Source organism: Podarcis raffonei, chromosome 9 (assembly GCF_027172205.1).
Source record: "Podarcis raffonei isolate rPodRaf1 chromosome 9, rPodRaf1.pri, whole genome shotgun sequence".
NCBI lineage: Eukaryota > Metazoa > Chordata > Lepidosauria > Squamata > Lacertidae > Podarcis > Podarcis raffonei.
The window spans coordinates 30,682,200-30,694,634 of record NC_070610.1 but is presented as its reverse complement, the minus strand read 5'-3'; the positions used below and the strand labels follow the sequence as shown (position 1 = coordinate 30,694,634).

General features: G+C 40.5%; 1 protein-coding gene across 4 annotated transcripts in view; it reads left to right on the top strand.

Moving 5' to 3' along the window:
• Positions 1-12,435, top strand: part of WWC2 (WW and C2 domain containing 2) — a 113,392-nt gene that overhangs the window by 48,177 nt on the left and 52,780 nt on the right. For all 4 annotated transcript variants that reach the window (XM_053402537.1, XM_053402540.1, XM_053402538.1 and 1 more), the window contains exons 3-7: positions 3,978-4,181; positions 5,701-5,777; positions 6,902-6,981; positions 11,130-11,259; positions 11,605-11,751. In XM_053402537.1, coding sequence (XP_053258512.1) covers positions 3,978-4,181; positions 5,701-5,777; positions 6,902-6,981; positions 11,130-11,259; positions 11,605-11,751 — 638 coding nt within the window. The remainder of the gene's footprint in view (positions 1-3,977; positions 4,182-5,700; positions 5,778-6,901; positions 6,982-11,129; positions 11,260-11,604; positions 11,752-12,435) is intronic.

Genomic DNA, 12,435 nt, shown 5'->3' with positions numbered 1-12,435 from the left:
ACATGTGATTCACAGTATTTCAGTTTCTTTTCTGATAGTCTCAGGAACTGTAAGGCAGAGGACCTAATTTTCCAACAAAGTCATACCGACAAAAGGTACATATGACAATGTGACAACAGAGGTACAGTCTCTTATATTACAGTGTTGTGCTTGTCTCAAGAAAGATGGGAAACTGTGTTGTCTACAAGCTATTTAGTCAGAGGAAGAGAAAACTCTGGTCCCTCACTGCTTTCTTTAAGTGCATAAAATTTTTATTTGAGCCAGCAGCTTAGAAGAGCAAATGGATCCAATGATTTGAGTTCTTTTTTCCTCCCTCAGCACAAGAAATTGACAACCTAGCCTGAAATTACTTGCTGTTCTCCACTATGGAAGAACAAGAATACAAATGTTCATGATCCCCAGAAACACCATATGCCTTACACAAAAGGACAGTTAACTCAAAGAATAGAGATCAATTCCATGGTATGACATTTCAATCAAGCCTGACAGAGTCAAGAGAAATGCTCTTTTGTTATGGAATTACAATTGCACTGAAATTTATACAGGTAGATTGCAGCGCAGACCAGAGCTTCATATCTGCATGCAGAATGCTCTCTGAGTAAATATGTTTTTATTGGGAATAAATGGTGTTTATGAATCGAATTTATGGGCTCATATTTAACTGGTGCTCTGAAAATTATTTTTACTGCAAAATATGCTATTTTGCTGTCATCATTTGTCCCAGTATGTTCCAAGTAACAGCAGTTCTGAAACAGCATATGCGTACTGCTCTCTTCTGCTCTGCTACCAAAGGCAAGCTTGAATTATGTCTGATCTATTCCAATTGCTCTTATTTGAGGGAAGCAAGGTTGCAGCAAATATTCTGCAGATGCTTGCTGTGTGGTGTATCCAGCTTTGGCTTTGCTACCTTGAAGGCGAAGGGTAACCTTTTTCTTTAATGCAAGCAGGACTGGCTTTTGTCCCGCTGCTTCGTGGATGTAAAAGTACACTGCCCTGCTGTTAGGAATAGATGGCCTGTGAAACCCCCAGTAGGCTGAAATTCACCCACGTAGCCTTAATTTATATACCCGTTTGCCACTTGTCAGTCAGTGAACCTTTTCATGCTATTTCTTGTAACAGCCATAGAGTGGAAGCCATCTTTAGAAAACTTAGGGTTTGGAAATCATTATTCGAAAGGATCTTAATTTTTCCTAAACCTGGAACATTTCAGAAACAATATCACCAGCTTTTCAGGACTGAGACGATCACAACTGATTTTGTTTTCATATTCAGGAAAAAAAAATTGTGGCCACATGAGGTTTCTTAAAGGCGAAAATAAATAAAATTGCTTGATTTGTGAGACTGTAAGTGCTAAAAAACGCACACCCTGCATTGAAACAGCTTTGTCCTTGTCCTACAGTCACAAGGACAGCATTGCTGTGGGCCACATTTTAGGACTCTGCAGGCTACTCCTTTAGTTTGGGCCACACATTGAGCAATCCTGACTTAAACCTACTGAGCAATTACCTGAAATGTGTTCGCAGATATGGCTTTTCTCTCTTGTGAGATTATTTTCCATTACGACTAGTGCTGCTCTCTTAAAGTACAACCGCAATCATTACATTCATCCCCCAAAGCCCAACAGAACTGCCTTTATCCTGTTTGATTGTAGAATCATTATGAAATCCCATTTGATGCTTTGGGTTTGCTTTCATGATCACTTCCCCTTAACCACCCCAATAATTGTTATTTTTGCATAGATTAGTGTGTATGCCAAAAAAAAAGGCACACACAAAAGCAGTAGGAAAAAAGGCTCTTTCTGTCTCAACTAGAATTTCTCCAGAATTTTTTCTGCCTCATGATGCCCAAGGGAAAGACTTGCTCCTGGCTCCTGGCTCTGAGATTTAAGGATGTATGCTGGTGCCCATAGGGATGATCTCCCCCTTTCTCTGTGAAGGGAGGAAAAAAGGTGCATTTTGAAGACAAGGGCAATGGAGGGAACATCTCCTGTGCTCTGTCTTTGCTCAGGAAACACTTCTTTATTTCTGCTTGCCTTGACTGCATGTGGCTTTTCCCAGCTTTTCTGCTTTATATAAAAATTATTTGTATGGGGTGTTAGGGGATGGGCAGTGCCTCTGGTGGGAGACACATTGTGCTCCTGCTGGGGTAGTTTGTCCCCACCCTGCACTGAGCTTTCACCTGTGGCTCCTAAAAGCTGTCAGTATGTGACAATGGCCACACCCCAGTGAACAGCTTTGACTACCCAGCTAAACCAGGTGACGGTATACAATGGATCTCAAACCCTCAATGAATTAGGGACTTTCTCTGCATGTGAAGACAGGCTGCACTGGATTGAGTGGATGAGACACATAGTGGGTCAAATGGTCAAGAAGGCAATTTCTGCGTTTGCTGTAGAGGGAAGTGAGGGTCAGGTGGGGCTCATCAACCTGGGGAGGTAGCCCATCTAGAAGGAAAACTCTGTCCTAAACCTCCATTGCCTTGCGAGAGATCTTTGGGAGAAGAGAAGGCAAAGGAGTAAACCCTACACAAACCCAGAGTGGAATCCCTAAGATGGTTGGATGGTGCCTTGTACGACTTCTTTCAGCAACTCCTGCAGCCAGGTTGGTGCCAAATGTATTGCTCTGGTTTCCTTTGGAGCAGATTGGTGAGGCTGAGAGGGAGGTCGTCGCCTGAGCAGCCCAGGACCTCCATGCACACAGTCCAGGCTTGCACCCCAGGGAGGTCACTTTGATGCTGCTAACAACAGCAGTTTGACTTCACCCCTGGAGGCTCACATCACTGTCCCTTGAGACCAACAAAATTATTTGGATGGGGAGAAGCATCCTATTAAGCGTATGAGAAATCAGCGGTATATAAAGTTGGCACCTCTTATTTTCCTTCCATATGCTTGTGTAAAAACAAATACTATCTATCTCTAGTCTTGTTTTGAGGATATTTGGCAAAACTTTCCATACAAATGTACCTACATAAACTGTATTTGAGTTTAAGGGGGCGCATGGGAAGCATTCTGATTCCTTTTTCTTTTTTTTAAAAAGAGCTACTTCCTCATTTACTTGCCTCTTGAATTCACATCAAAGTGTAGCAGTAGGAAGATTAAATGTGTAGGACTATTGAGCATTATTGGCAATTGATACCACTAGGGACCTTCCTCTGCTGCAGCAGAAGCTAACCAAACATATGTTTAAAGTCTATTGTGGTGCATTGGAGTTACTGTTTGCACTCGATAATTTAAGTAGGCAAAAGTAGAGAAAGTGTCTTCGAGAAGTATATGCAACTAACGTTAGAGCTAGGAGAAGCACTTGAACCTAAATTAGTATCTTGGATTAATGTTTTCCTAGAGAGCTTTGAAGATATAAAGTACTGTTTAAGAGTTATACACTATAGCATCTTTCATCAACATAAATTGAACTCGTTGACCTGAGATTTTCTTAAAACCTGAATCTTTATCTGAAATGCCTTAAAGGTTTAAACATCCTTTTCTGCCTTTTATATAGGAGAACAGCAGGCTGAAAGTAGTAAAGAACATAGAGCATAACATCATACGTGTTGCATGTAAAAATTGCTTTTTCTCTTAAACTTCTTCAGTCCTAAGATACTTTGGAAGTAATCTCAGTTCTTAACATGTTTTATACCTAAATATCCGTGGGACAAAAATGTTATTGGATCCATCAGTTGTATTCAGTGTTAGTCCTTCTCAGGGTAGAGCTATCAAAATTAACTGACTTTCATTATTTTCTTTGGGTCTACTCTGACCCATTGTATTGCTTGAGTATGTATGTCTTGCTTGGGTCTGGTGAAAAATGGGTAGATAATGCAGAGGTTCAAAATGTGATTCAGTAAAGATGTCACTTAAAACTTGCAAGGTAATAGAACAAAGCTTTTTAAACAAGTCCTTTGGACATCACTAATTTGAATGTGGCTAAGATTGACCAGTTTTATTGTACTAAATAAAAGCTTTTACAACTGCATATCTCCAGAAACCACACAGATAGAAGATCCAAGAAAACAATGGAGGCAAGAACAAGAGAAAATGCTGAAAGATTATCTTACAGTAGCACAAGATGCACTCAGCACTCAGAAAGAACTGTACCATGTGAAAGAACAGAGACTAGCACTTGCTTTGGATGAATATGTGAGGCTGAATGATGCTTACAAGGAGAAATCAAGTTCTCATACAAGCTGTACGTATCTTAGAAATACGGTATTTGTATATTTTTATTCATTCATTTGTTGCTGTAATAGTAGTAGTAGTAGTAGTAGTAGTAGTAGTAAATTTGTACCCCACCCATCTGACTGGGTTGCCCCAGCCACTCTGGGTGGCTCCCCGCATATATGAAAACATAGTAAAACATTAAACTTTAAAAAGCTTCCCCGTACAGGGCTGCCTTCAGCTGTCTTCTAAAAGTTCCTTGACATCTGATGGGAGGGCATTCCACAGGGCCACTACCGAGAAGGCCCTCTGCCTGGTTCCCTGTAGCTTTATTTCTCGCAGTGTGGGAACCACCAGAAGGCCCTTTGTGCTGTATCTCAGTGTCCATGCTTCTTCAGGTATACAGGGCTAAGATCATTTCGGGCTTTAAAGATCAGCACCAGCACTTTGAATTGTGCGCGGAAATGTACTGGGAGCCAATGTAGGTCTTTCAGGACCCGTGTTATATGGTCTTGGCAGTTGCTCCCACTCACCAGTCTAGCTGCCACATTCTGGATTAGTTGTAGTTTCTGAGTCACCTTCAAAGGTAACCCCACATAGAGCACACATTGCAGTAGTCCAAGCAGGAGATGTACCACTCTGGTGAGACAGTACGCAGACAGGTAGGGTCTCAGCTGTGTACCAAAGGAGCTGGTAGACAGCTGCCCTGGACACAGAATTAACTTGTGACTCCATGGACAGCTTTGAGTCCAAAATGACTCCCAGGTTGGGTAGCTGTTCCTTCAGGGGCTCAGTTACCCCATTCAGGACTAGAGAGTTCCCCACACCTGCCCGTCCTCTGTCCCACAGAAACAATACTTCTGTCTTGTTGGGATTCAGCCACAATCTGTTAGCTGCCATCCATCCTCCAACCACCTCCAGACTAGTGATGGATGAAACTGTCAGTTTTGATTCCTCTCCGTTCCCAGCCATTTTCACATCAGTTTGCTATATATATATAAAAAGTCACTACAAAAATTATATGCATATGTACATTTTCGTGCACTTTTCTCCTATGATACACATTTTTGAATTAAATTCTGCTTGATGTGCAATTTGCAAGCAATTTCCCCTAATATGGTACATTTTTGTACACATATTTTGAGTGGCGAACTACATTGCAAGATTCAGACAGGTGCAAATTCTGAAGGATAGTTCTGTTTTATTTTGCATCCTGGTTCAGGAAGTGCAAATTAGGTAGTTTCCTGTTAAAATGCAGAGTGAATGAATTTTTCCTCCATCCCCATTATGGGTGTGTCAAAATGAATTTTAATCTTGGGCCAGTTTTAAACACCCCCCAAAAAGGCCAGTTGCTTGTTCATTTGTGTAACTTTCACTCGTGTATCATCTTCTAATAATTTTATGGTTGATAGAAAGAAAATGTATTTGAATATTTGTTGTTCTCGTGCTGTAGCTTTGGCTGTAATGCAACAATGTGATGCAATTAAACAATGAGCCATTTCTCAGCTGGTTAAATATATTTTCCATTTTCTTTAAATTTTCCTAATAAGTATTTTCAAGCTCCTCTTCCAGCACTAAGTATGACCCTGATATTCTGAAGGCGGAAATCTCCACTACAAGATTAAGGGTAAGAATGCTTAATTTGAGATCTATGGGGAAATGTGTGTCATCTGTGGTGTTTCTTGTTAGACATTTACCGTCTAGGCACTGAAATCCCCAAGTATCCAAATGAAATGTTTGCTGGGTTTTTTGTGGCATGCACATACGAACACATTTGGTGTGTGTGCGTGGACATTAGCAGTACTAATAATACGAATAGCACTTGGCAGTTCCAATAATATGAATTGTACTTGGTTTAGGGTATGTTGATGCTTCTTGGTGGTTTATAGAAGCGTGTTGTAGCAGAAAATAATGTTGTTTTTAAATGCAGTACATATTGTAGCATGTGTAGATTGACTTCCAGATGGGAACTTCTTGGTTTCTGAGTTAGTGTAGTGTAGACACACACACACCAAAAAAGTGGCCTTTGGGGATCCTCTCCCGCTTGCATGTTTACTCTCTGTTTCATTCTCTCTCTCCAAGCTATGTCAGTAGGTGCTATGTCTCTTGAATGAGAACAGGTGGCATGCGCACACATCCAGTGACAAATTAACTTAAGCAAGTAAATGTTAAATTCAACTTTAATTACTATAATGAGGCTATCCAAATAAAGAGGTGTCTTAATCTGGCATGTCTCTTGCATTAGTTGCTTGTTCAGGAACATCAAGAGGAAGATAGAATTCCTTTGTGTTCAACAAATACTAACAAGGGCTTATTTATATGTGATAGGCAAGGCTGGTAGTGTTGAAACCAGCTATGCCTGCTAGCAGGGTATCTTGAACACTGACACACATGCTGCACTCTTTTTCAGAGCAGTTAGTCCTTTTGTGAGCAGTTTTTCCCCCACACCATATTAGTAAGCATTAGCATATCCAAGAGTGGAAATTGCCTGTTACTCCTGTAGAAGCTAACGGATTTATATAGTGTGCCAAAACTAATAAGGGCTTACAAGTCTAGAGATAGGACACAACATTCCAGCATTACACACACAGACATGTGAGTCAACCCCCAGAGGTATTGTGTCATGTGGTTGTAATGTCCAGTCCCTCAACTAACCAAGAATGAATGCTTGGAGGGACACCAATTGCTGATCCCAACCATGTGTTCCATTGTCTTAAACGAATGGCTCACTAATTTGTTTTTGCATCCAAGGTTAAAAAGCTGAAGAGGGAACTCTTGCAGATGAAGCAAGAATTACTGTATAAGGAGCAAGGCTATGAAACATTGCAACAGTGAGTATGAAATGATTGAAATTGACTTAAATAATTCAGTCCGCTGGTTAGGACCAAATCAAATAGAATCATTGCATCCGTTTACTGAGAGAAGCTTTGGAATAAGAAAACAGCTGAGATAAATCTATTGCCTACCGGCAATGGGAAAACCTAGCCACTGTTTTAAAATGTTTTTGTTTTGAAAAATTAACTTCAAAAAAGTCAGGGGGGAGTGCAAAGCTGATTCAAGGCTTTAAAAAGCATTACTGAATGATTCCATCTGCCACTTGCGGGATGCAGAAGAGCAAAGAATCAGCTGGAAAAGAGAGAGAAGAGCAGCAGTGTTTCATTTTCCTGCTTCATCAGCCACTAAAGTGGGATTAGGCTTTTACTGCATCCTTACCTGTCATGGAGAAAGACATGCTGTAGTGAAGAGGTTGAAGCACAAGAAAGCTGCTGTAGGTTGAAATGCCGCAAGCTGGAAAGCTCTCAGGACCTTTTTCTTTTTACTTGGCTAATTTTTGCATTTCCAAATGCAAATTCTCCCCATGCTGTGTAAAGTGTTGATGGGCATAATACAAGTATCTACAGCGATACCTTGGTTCTCAAGCGTTATCCGTTCCGGAAGTCCGTTTGACTTCCAAAACGTTCGAAAACCAAGGCGCGGCTTCCAATTGGCGCAGGTGCCCCAGAAACAATAGCCGACAACCGCATCGGACATTCAGCTTATGAAAAACATTCGAAAACTGGAACACTTACTTCCGGGTTTTTGGCATTTGGGAGCCAATTTGTTCGTCAACTAAGCCGTTCGAGAACCAAGGTACCACTGTACTTGAAGACCCACCGCTCCTCTGAAAAGGAAAAAGCAGCAGTCTAAATAGGCTGCGGGGCAAAATAAAATTAATAATGATTAATAGGTACTAAATTGATAGGAACATAAGAAGCTGCCTTATACTGAGTCCATCTAGCTCAATATTATGCATGCTGACTAGCAGTGGTTCTTCAGGATTCGAGATGGGAAACATTCCCAGTCCAACTTGAAAATGCCAGGGATTGAAGCTGAAGCCTTCTGCACGCAAAGCAGATGTTCTACCACTGAGCTATGGACCTTCTTCAAGGAACTTAGGGTTAGAATTTATAACACACCCTTAAATGTGTATACTTGGAATTAAGTTGAACCACTTTCTAGTAGGTATGTTTGGGATTGCAACCAATGAGGCAGAGAATTCCTAGTTTGTCTGTTGCTGAACTTTTGATTAAACTTTACAGCTGGCTGAGACTTTAGATATCTTTGTGATGTAGTTAAGGTGCTGGAAAGACATACCACATTTCACCCATATGTTGGAAGACTGTGAAGTCGAATAGAAGTAAAGTTTGCACACAATTTACAGTAGTAATACTTCTAAATCTAAGTAAAAGTTGTTGGGAGGGAATGAAGAGGTACATATTTAACCATAATTTAGCTATCCCTTAAAGCATAGGGGGGTTTTTGCGGTCGGGGACCTATATCCAAAGCTTGGAAACTTCTGCTACTATCCCAAGATTAAAGCTTAGCCAAACATGCTGGTTTTATTACATTACTATAACAATGAAGTATTGTTTTAAAGCAACTTGCTTGCAAGCAATTTTGATAGGAATCTAAAACATGTTTGGGAAACTTTCAGCAGCATACCACAAGCAAACAATGGACATTTGTTGGAAAAATTCAGATAGCCACTTTGGGAGGTCAGAATATCTTATGTGCTGGAGAACCATTTTATTCATTTTTGCCATATATGTGATAATATGGCAGCTCCAGCTTAAAATGTGAGACACCACACTCCACAGCAGCAGACATTCAGCATGCAACAAAACCACAGTCAGTTTCACTTGTTTTGGGGTTTGTTTACCCTAGCTGTGTAAAGATAGTAAAATCAAACAAGATTAGGGACTATATGTTCACTATCCATGGCAGTTATGCATGTTTAAATTGGATCCTGATGTGGTCTTTGGCTGAACTAATATTTAGCATTGCAAGTCTTGGGCTTGAGTGCCTTTCCTTCTGAGCGGCCACAAGGAAGGCATGGGAAGATTTCAATTCCATGTTCAACAAGCTACAGTGTGTTGGGTCTGAACTCAGAACTATGGTTAATCTAAACTGTAGTTTAGGACAGGGCTGGGAAACCTGTAGCCTTCCAGATGTTGGAACCCAACTCCTACCAACCCCAGGCAGCATGGAGAAGGGTCAGGGGTGATGAGAGCTGTAATCCAGCAACATCTGGAACAGAGGCGGTTTTAGAGTGGTTCAACTGGGGTGGGTGCTGCGCTGCAGGGGACGCCACAACAAGGCTGTAGAACAGAATGCGAGAGGCAAGGGGTGCCGAATTTTTGCATCACACAGGACACCGCTGAAATATGAGATCCCAAAGTCTGCCACGGACTGGAGAATCACAGGTTCCCCATCCCAACTTGATTTAAGTTGGATTGCTTCCGATAGTTAAAACCATCCACATTTTCGGTTTGGACTAGCTAGGAACCCCTGTGAACAGCAGAAATCAGATGTGTGTCATCTGCATATCCAACCAGAGGAAGTTATAGACTCCTCTGTCTGAGATAAATGTGTTTTTTTCTGGTTTTATTGCTATACTTACACATATCTGGAGAGAGCGTGATTCAGCTTGCAAGAATGCACCAATGTCTTGACAACAATAACCCAAGAAGCAGCCGGTCACTTTTTTGCTCTGTTCTCAGAGAGCAAATGGCTTTACCCGCAAAGTAACAATTGCTCTCCATATTGCAGTGTGGTGATAAAAGCCTCCTGTAATGATTGTCTCAGTCAAAAGAGCCTCTGGCCTTGATTGGCTAAGTGCTCTTATCCTACCTGCTAGCAAGGTAGAAGATCATGGGGGGTGAGGGCTAAAAGAATCAGAACCCTACAAAAATAACCATGGAAGAGGCACTGACTGCTGCAGGAGAATGCAAGAAGTCAAGCAAACATCTTGGAGGAAGAGGAGAACTGGCAGAGATGAAAAGTTCATGTGGCCAAGAGCCACAGAGGCGCAAGAGAGCCTGAGTTTGCATAATTTGCTATATCTTTGGCTGCAAGCCTCTAGTACATTTTAATGTGCTACCATGGTTTCATCTTGGCCACAATGGCTCTCATTCAAATCAATTGGAGCTTTGCCATGGATTTCTATAGGAACCAATTGTCACTCACAGTTTGTGAACTTGTGTTCACCTTTTGGAAAACCTAGCTTCCTATAACAGATAATGTTTAATTTCCTGTGCATGTATCAAGTAGCCACCTGCCTGTCTACCTGTGTTACTAGGTTGGAGGCACTTTTCTTCCATGAATTCTAAAGCATAGCAAACTATGTGTACAATTTTAAACTCTCTTTAACACTGGGAGCTTAATGTCAGGGTTAAGAAAACATTGCATTTTCAATGCATGCATTCTGTGTAAGATATTGTATGTGTACTTGAAGTTGAAGACTACTTCTTATCTTTGAAGTGTTGGTGCATCCTTCTGTTGGAAAACATAAATTTATGACTGAAGTTGATAGATGAAGAAGTGGGGGCAAGGGGGAAGGAACCAAGGATTTTCAGAAATGCTGCTTCTTCTTTCTAGTTTGCTGCATCACTTCCTTTTTGTTGCTTCTGTAAGGCTGCTGTTTTCTTGGGTTTGTTGATAATGGCTTTTAAATGGTGGTTTTAATATATTTTCCGTTAGATATTTTTACTGTGTTTACCTTTTTAAGCAAACCACTTTGAGTATATTCTTGATGAATGATGGGGAGATAGATATTGTAAATCAATAGCAATCTTTTTAAAAACTCGTATGGGTTATATTAAATTGTTCCTCTGGAAAGTATCCAGTCTGGCTAGAAATGAATTTTAAAATGTTTGCCTAGCACTGGGTCACCAACCTTTTGGGACAAATGGGTTCATTTTGTACTTTGAGAAAGTGCTGTGGGTGCCAGAAATCGGGTTGGCAAAAACGGAACTCCACAGCGCCATCTGGTGTCACAGTCTTAGAAAGCATAAACAACTCATATAACACTCTTTGCCAATGTAGCTGGGTCCTTACTATGCTATGGGAAACAATATCTTTAGACCTACCTATTCTTTCCCCTAATTTGGAGAACAATATTTGTTTCTCTACAGTTACCCCTAGTGTCTCTGTTTTACAGAATTGACCAAAAAATGTCTGGAGGCCAGAGTGGGTATGAACTAAGTGAAGCCAAAGCCATTGTGAATGAATTAAAGTCTATCCGAAAGGCTATAAGCTCTGGTGAGAAGGAGAAGCAAGATTTAATGCAGGTATTTTTGAATTTCTATCCTACAACTGTAGTGGTAAATGTTTTTGCATTTTTATTTTTTTGTTTTTTTTGTTTTGACTACTCATGTTTTTTTGTTGTCCTCTTGAAGTAGTAGCTTATTTTTGTGATATGCGTATAATGCTTTTATTCATGCAAATATGATCAACCTTCAGTTGAGTTGATTCCCTAAGTGGATATGTTTAACTGTTGAGGGAGCTCTTTATACTGTTTCTCCTTTTATGGTTTGTCTTTTCGCTGCTCCCCCATCCAATATATTTTTGCTGTGTGTCGATCTTTTACAATAAATGAAGCATGAAAGTGCATCATTATTTGTGTTTCCTTTCAGAGTCTTGCAAAGCTGAGAGAGAGGTTCCTCCTCAATCAAAATTTTGGCAGATCAGAGCCAGATTTGAGGTGCAGTCCAGCACACTCTCAGCTCTCTCTCTCGAGGCAGACTTTGGATGCAGGGTCTCAGACAGACATTTCTGGTGATGTAAGTTTTTCATGCCATTCAAAGGTGGGGAAGAGAGAAAATAGCTGCAGAACATTCTTGAGGGGATTTGAGTCAAATGGTTGGCTGCTGCTATATCTAATCAAGATGGCTAATATATTCCCCACTAAAATATTTTTTTCTGATAGTGAAACCAAGTATTGCCAAAAAGAGGCTTTTCTGTGGTACATTTAGAATTCTGAAGGCTGGGTTTCAAAAGAATATTATTAAAGTGATAGAAACAGAGTTTTGTCTTCCAATTTTGTTATTGGCTTCTGAGAAGCTGAAGGGGGAAAGCATAAGAAAATATGATAAACTAAATACTCCTGCACATGCTTTGCAGTATTTTGTGGGGGAGTAAAATTTTCTATCTAAATATTTAGAATATAGCATGTCTTGTACCAAAAGAGTACCATCATCCATTGGGAGGAAATATATTTCAAATTCCTTTAGTAAAAGTAATATTTTTTTCTGACATTGAAACCGGTTTCTTATGCAAGCCATTTCAAAAGTAAAAAGCATGGGAATTAGCTGGTTTACACGTCACATTGAGCCATAGGTAAGATAAACTATGGTTTAATGTGGATGAGCAGCATGCTGGGCTGCTGCTGCCCCATTTCTGCTGCTACCAGGATACAAGCCATGAGCTGCTTCGTTCTAGCTTCCAGATCTGATGGTAAGCCAAGC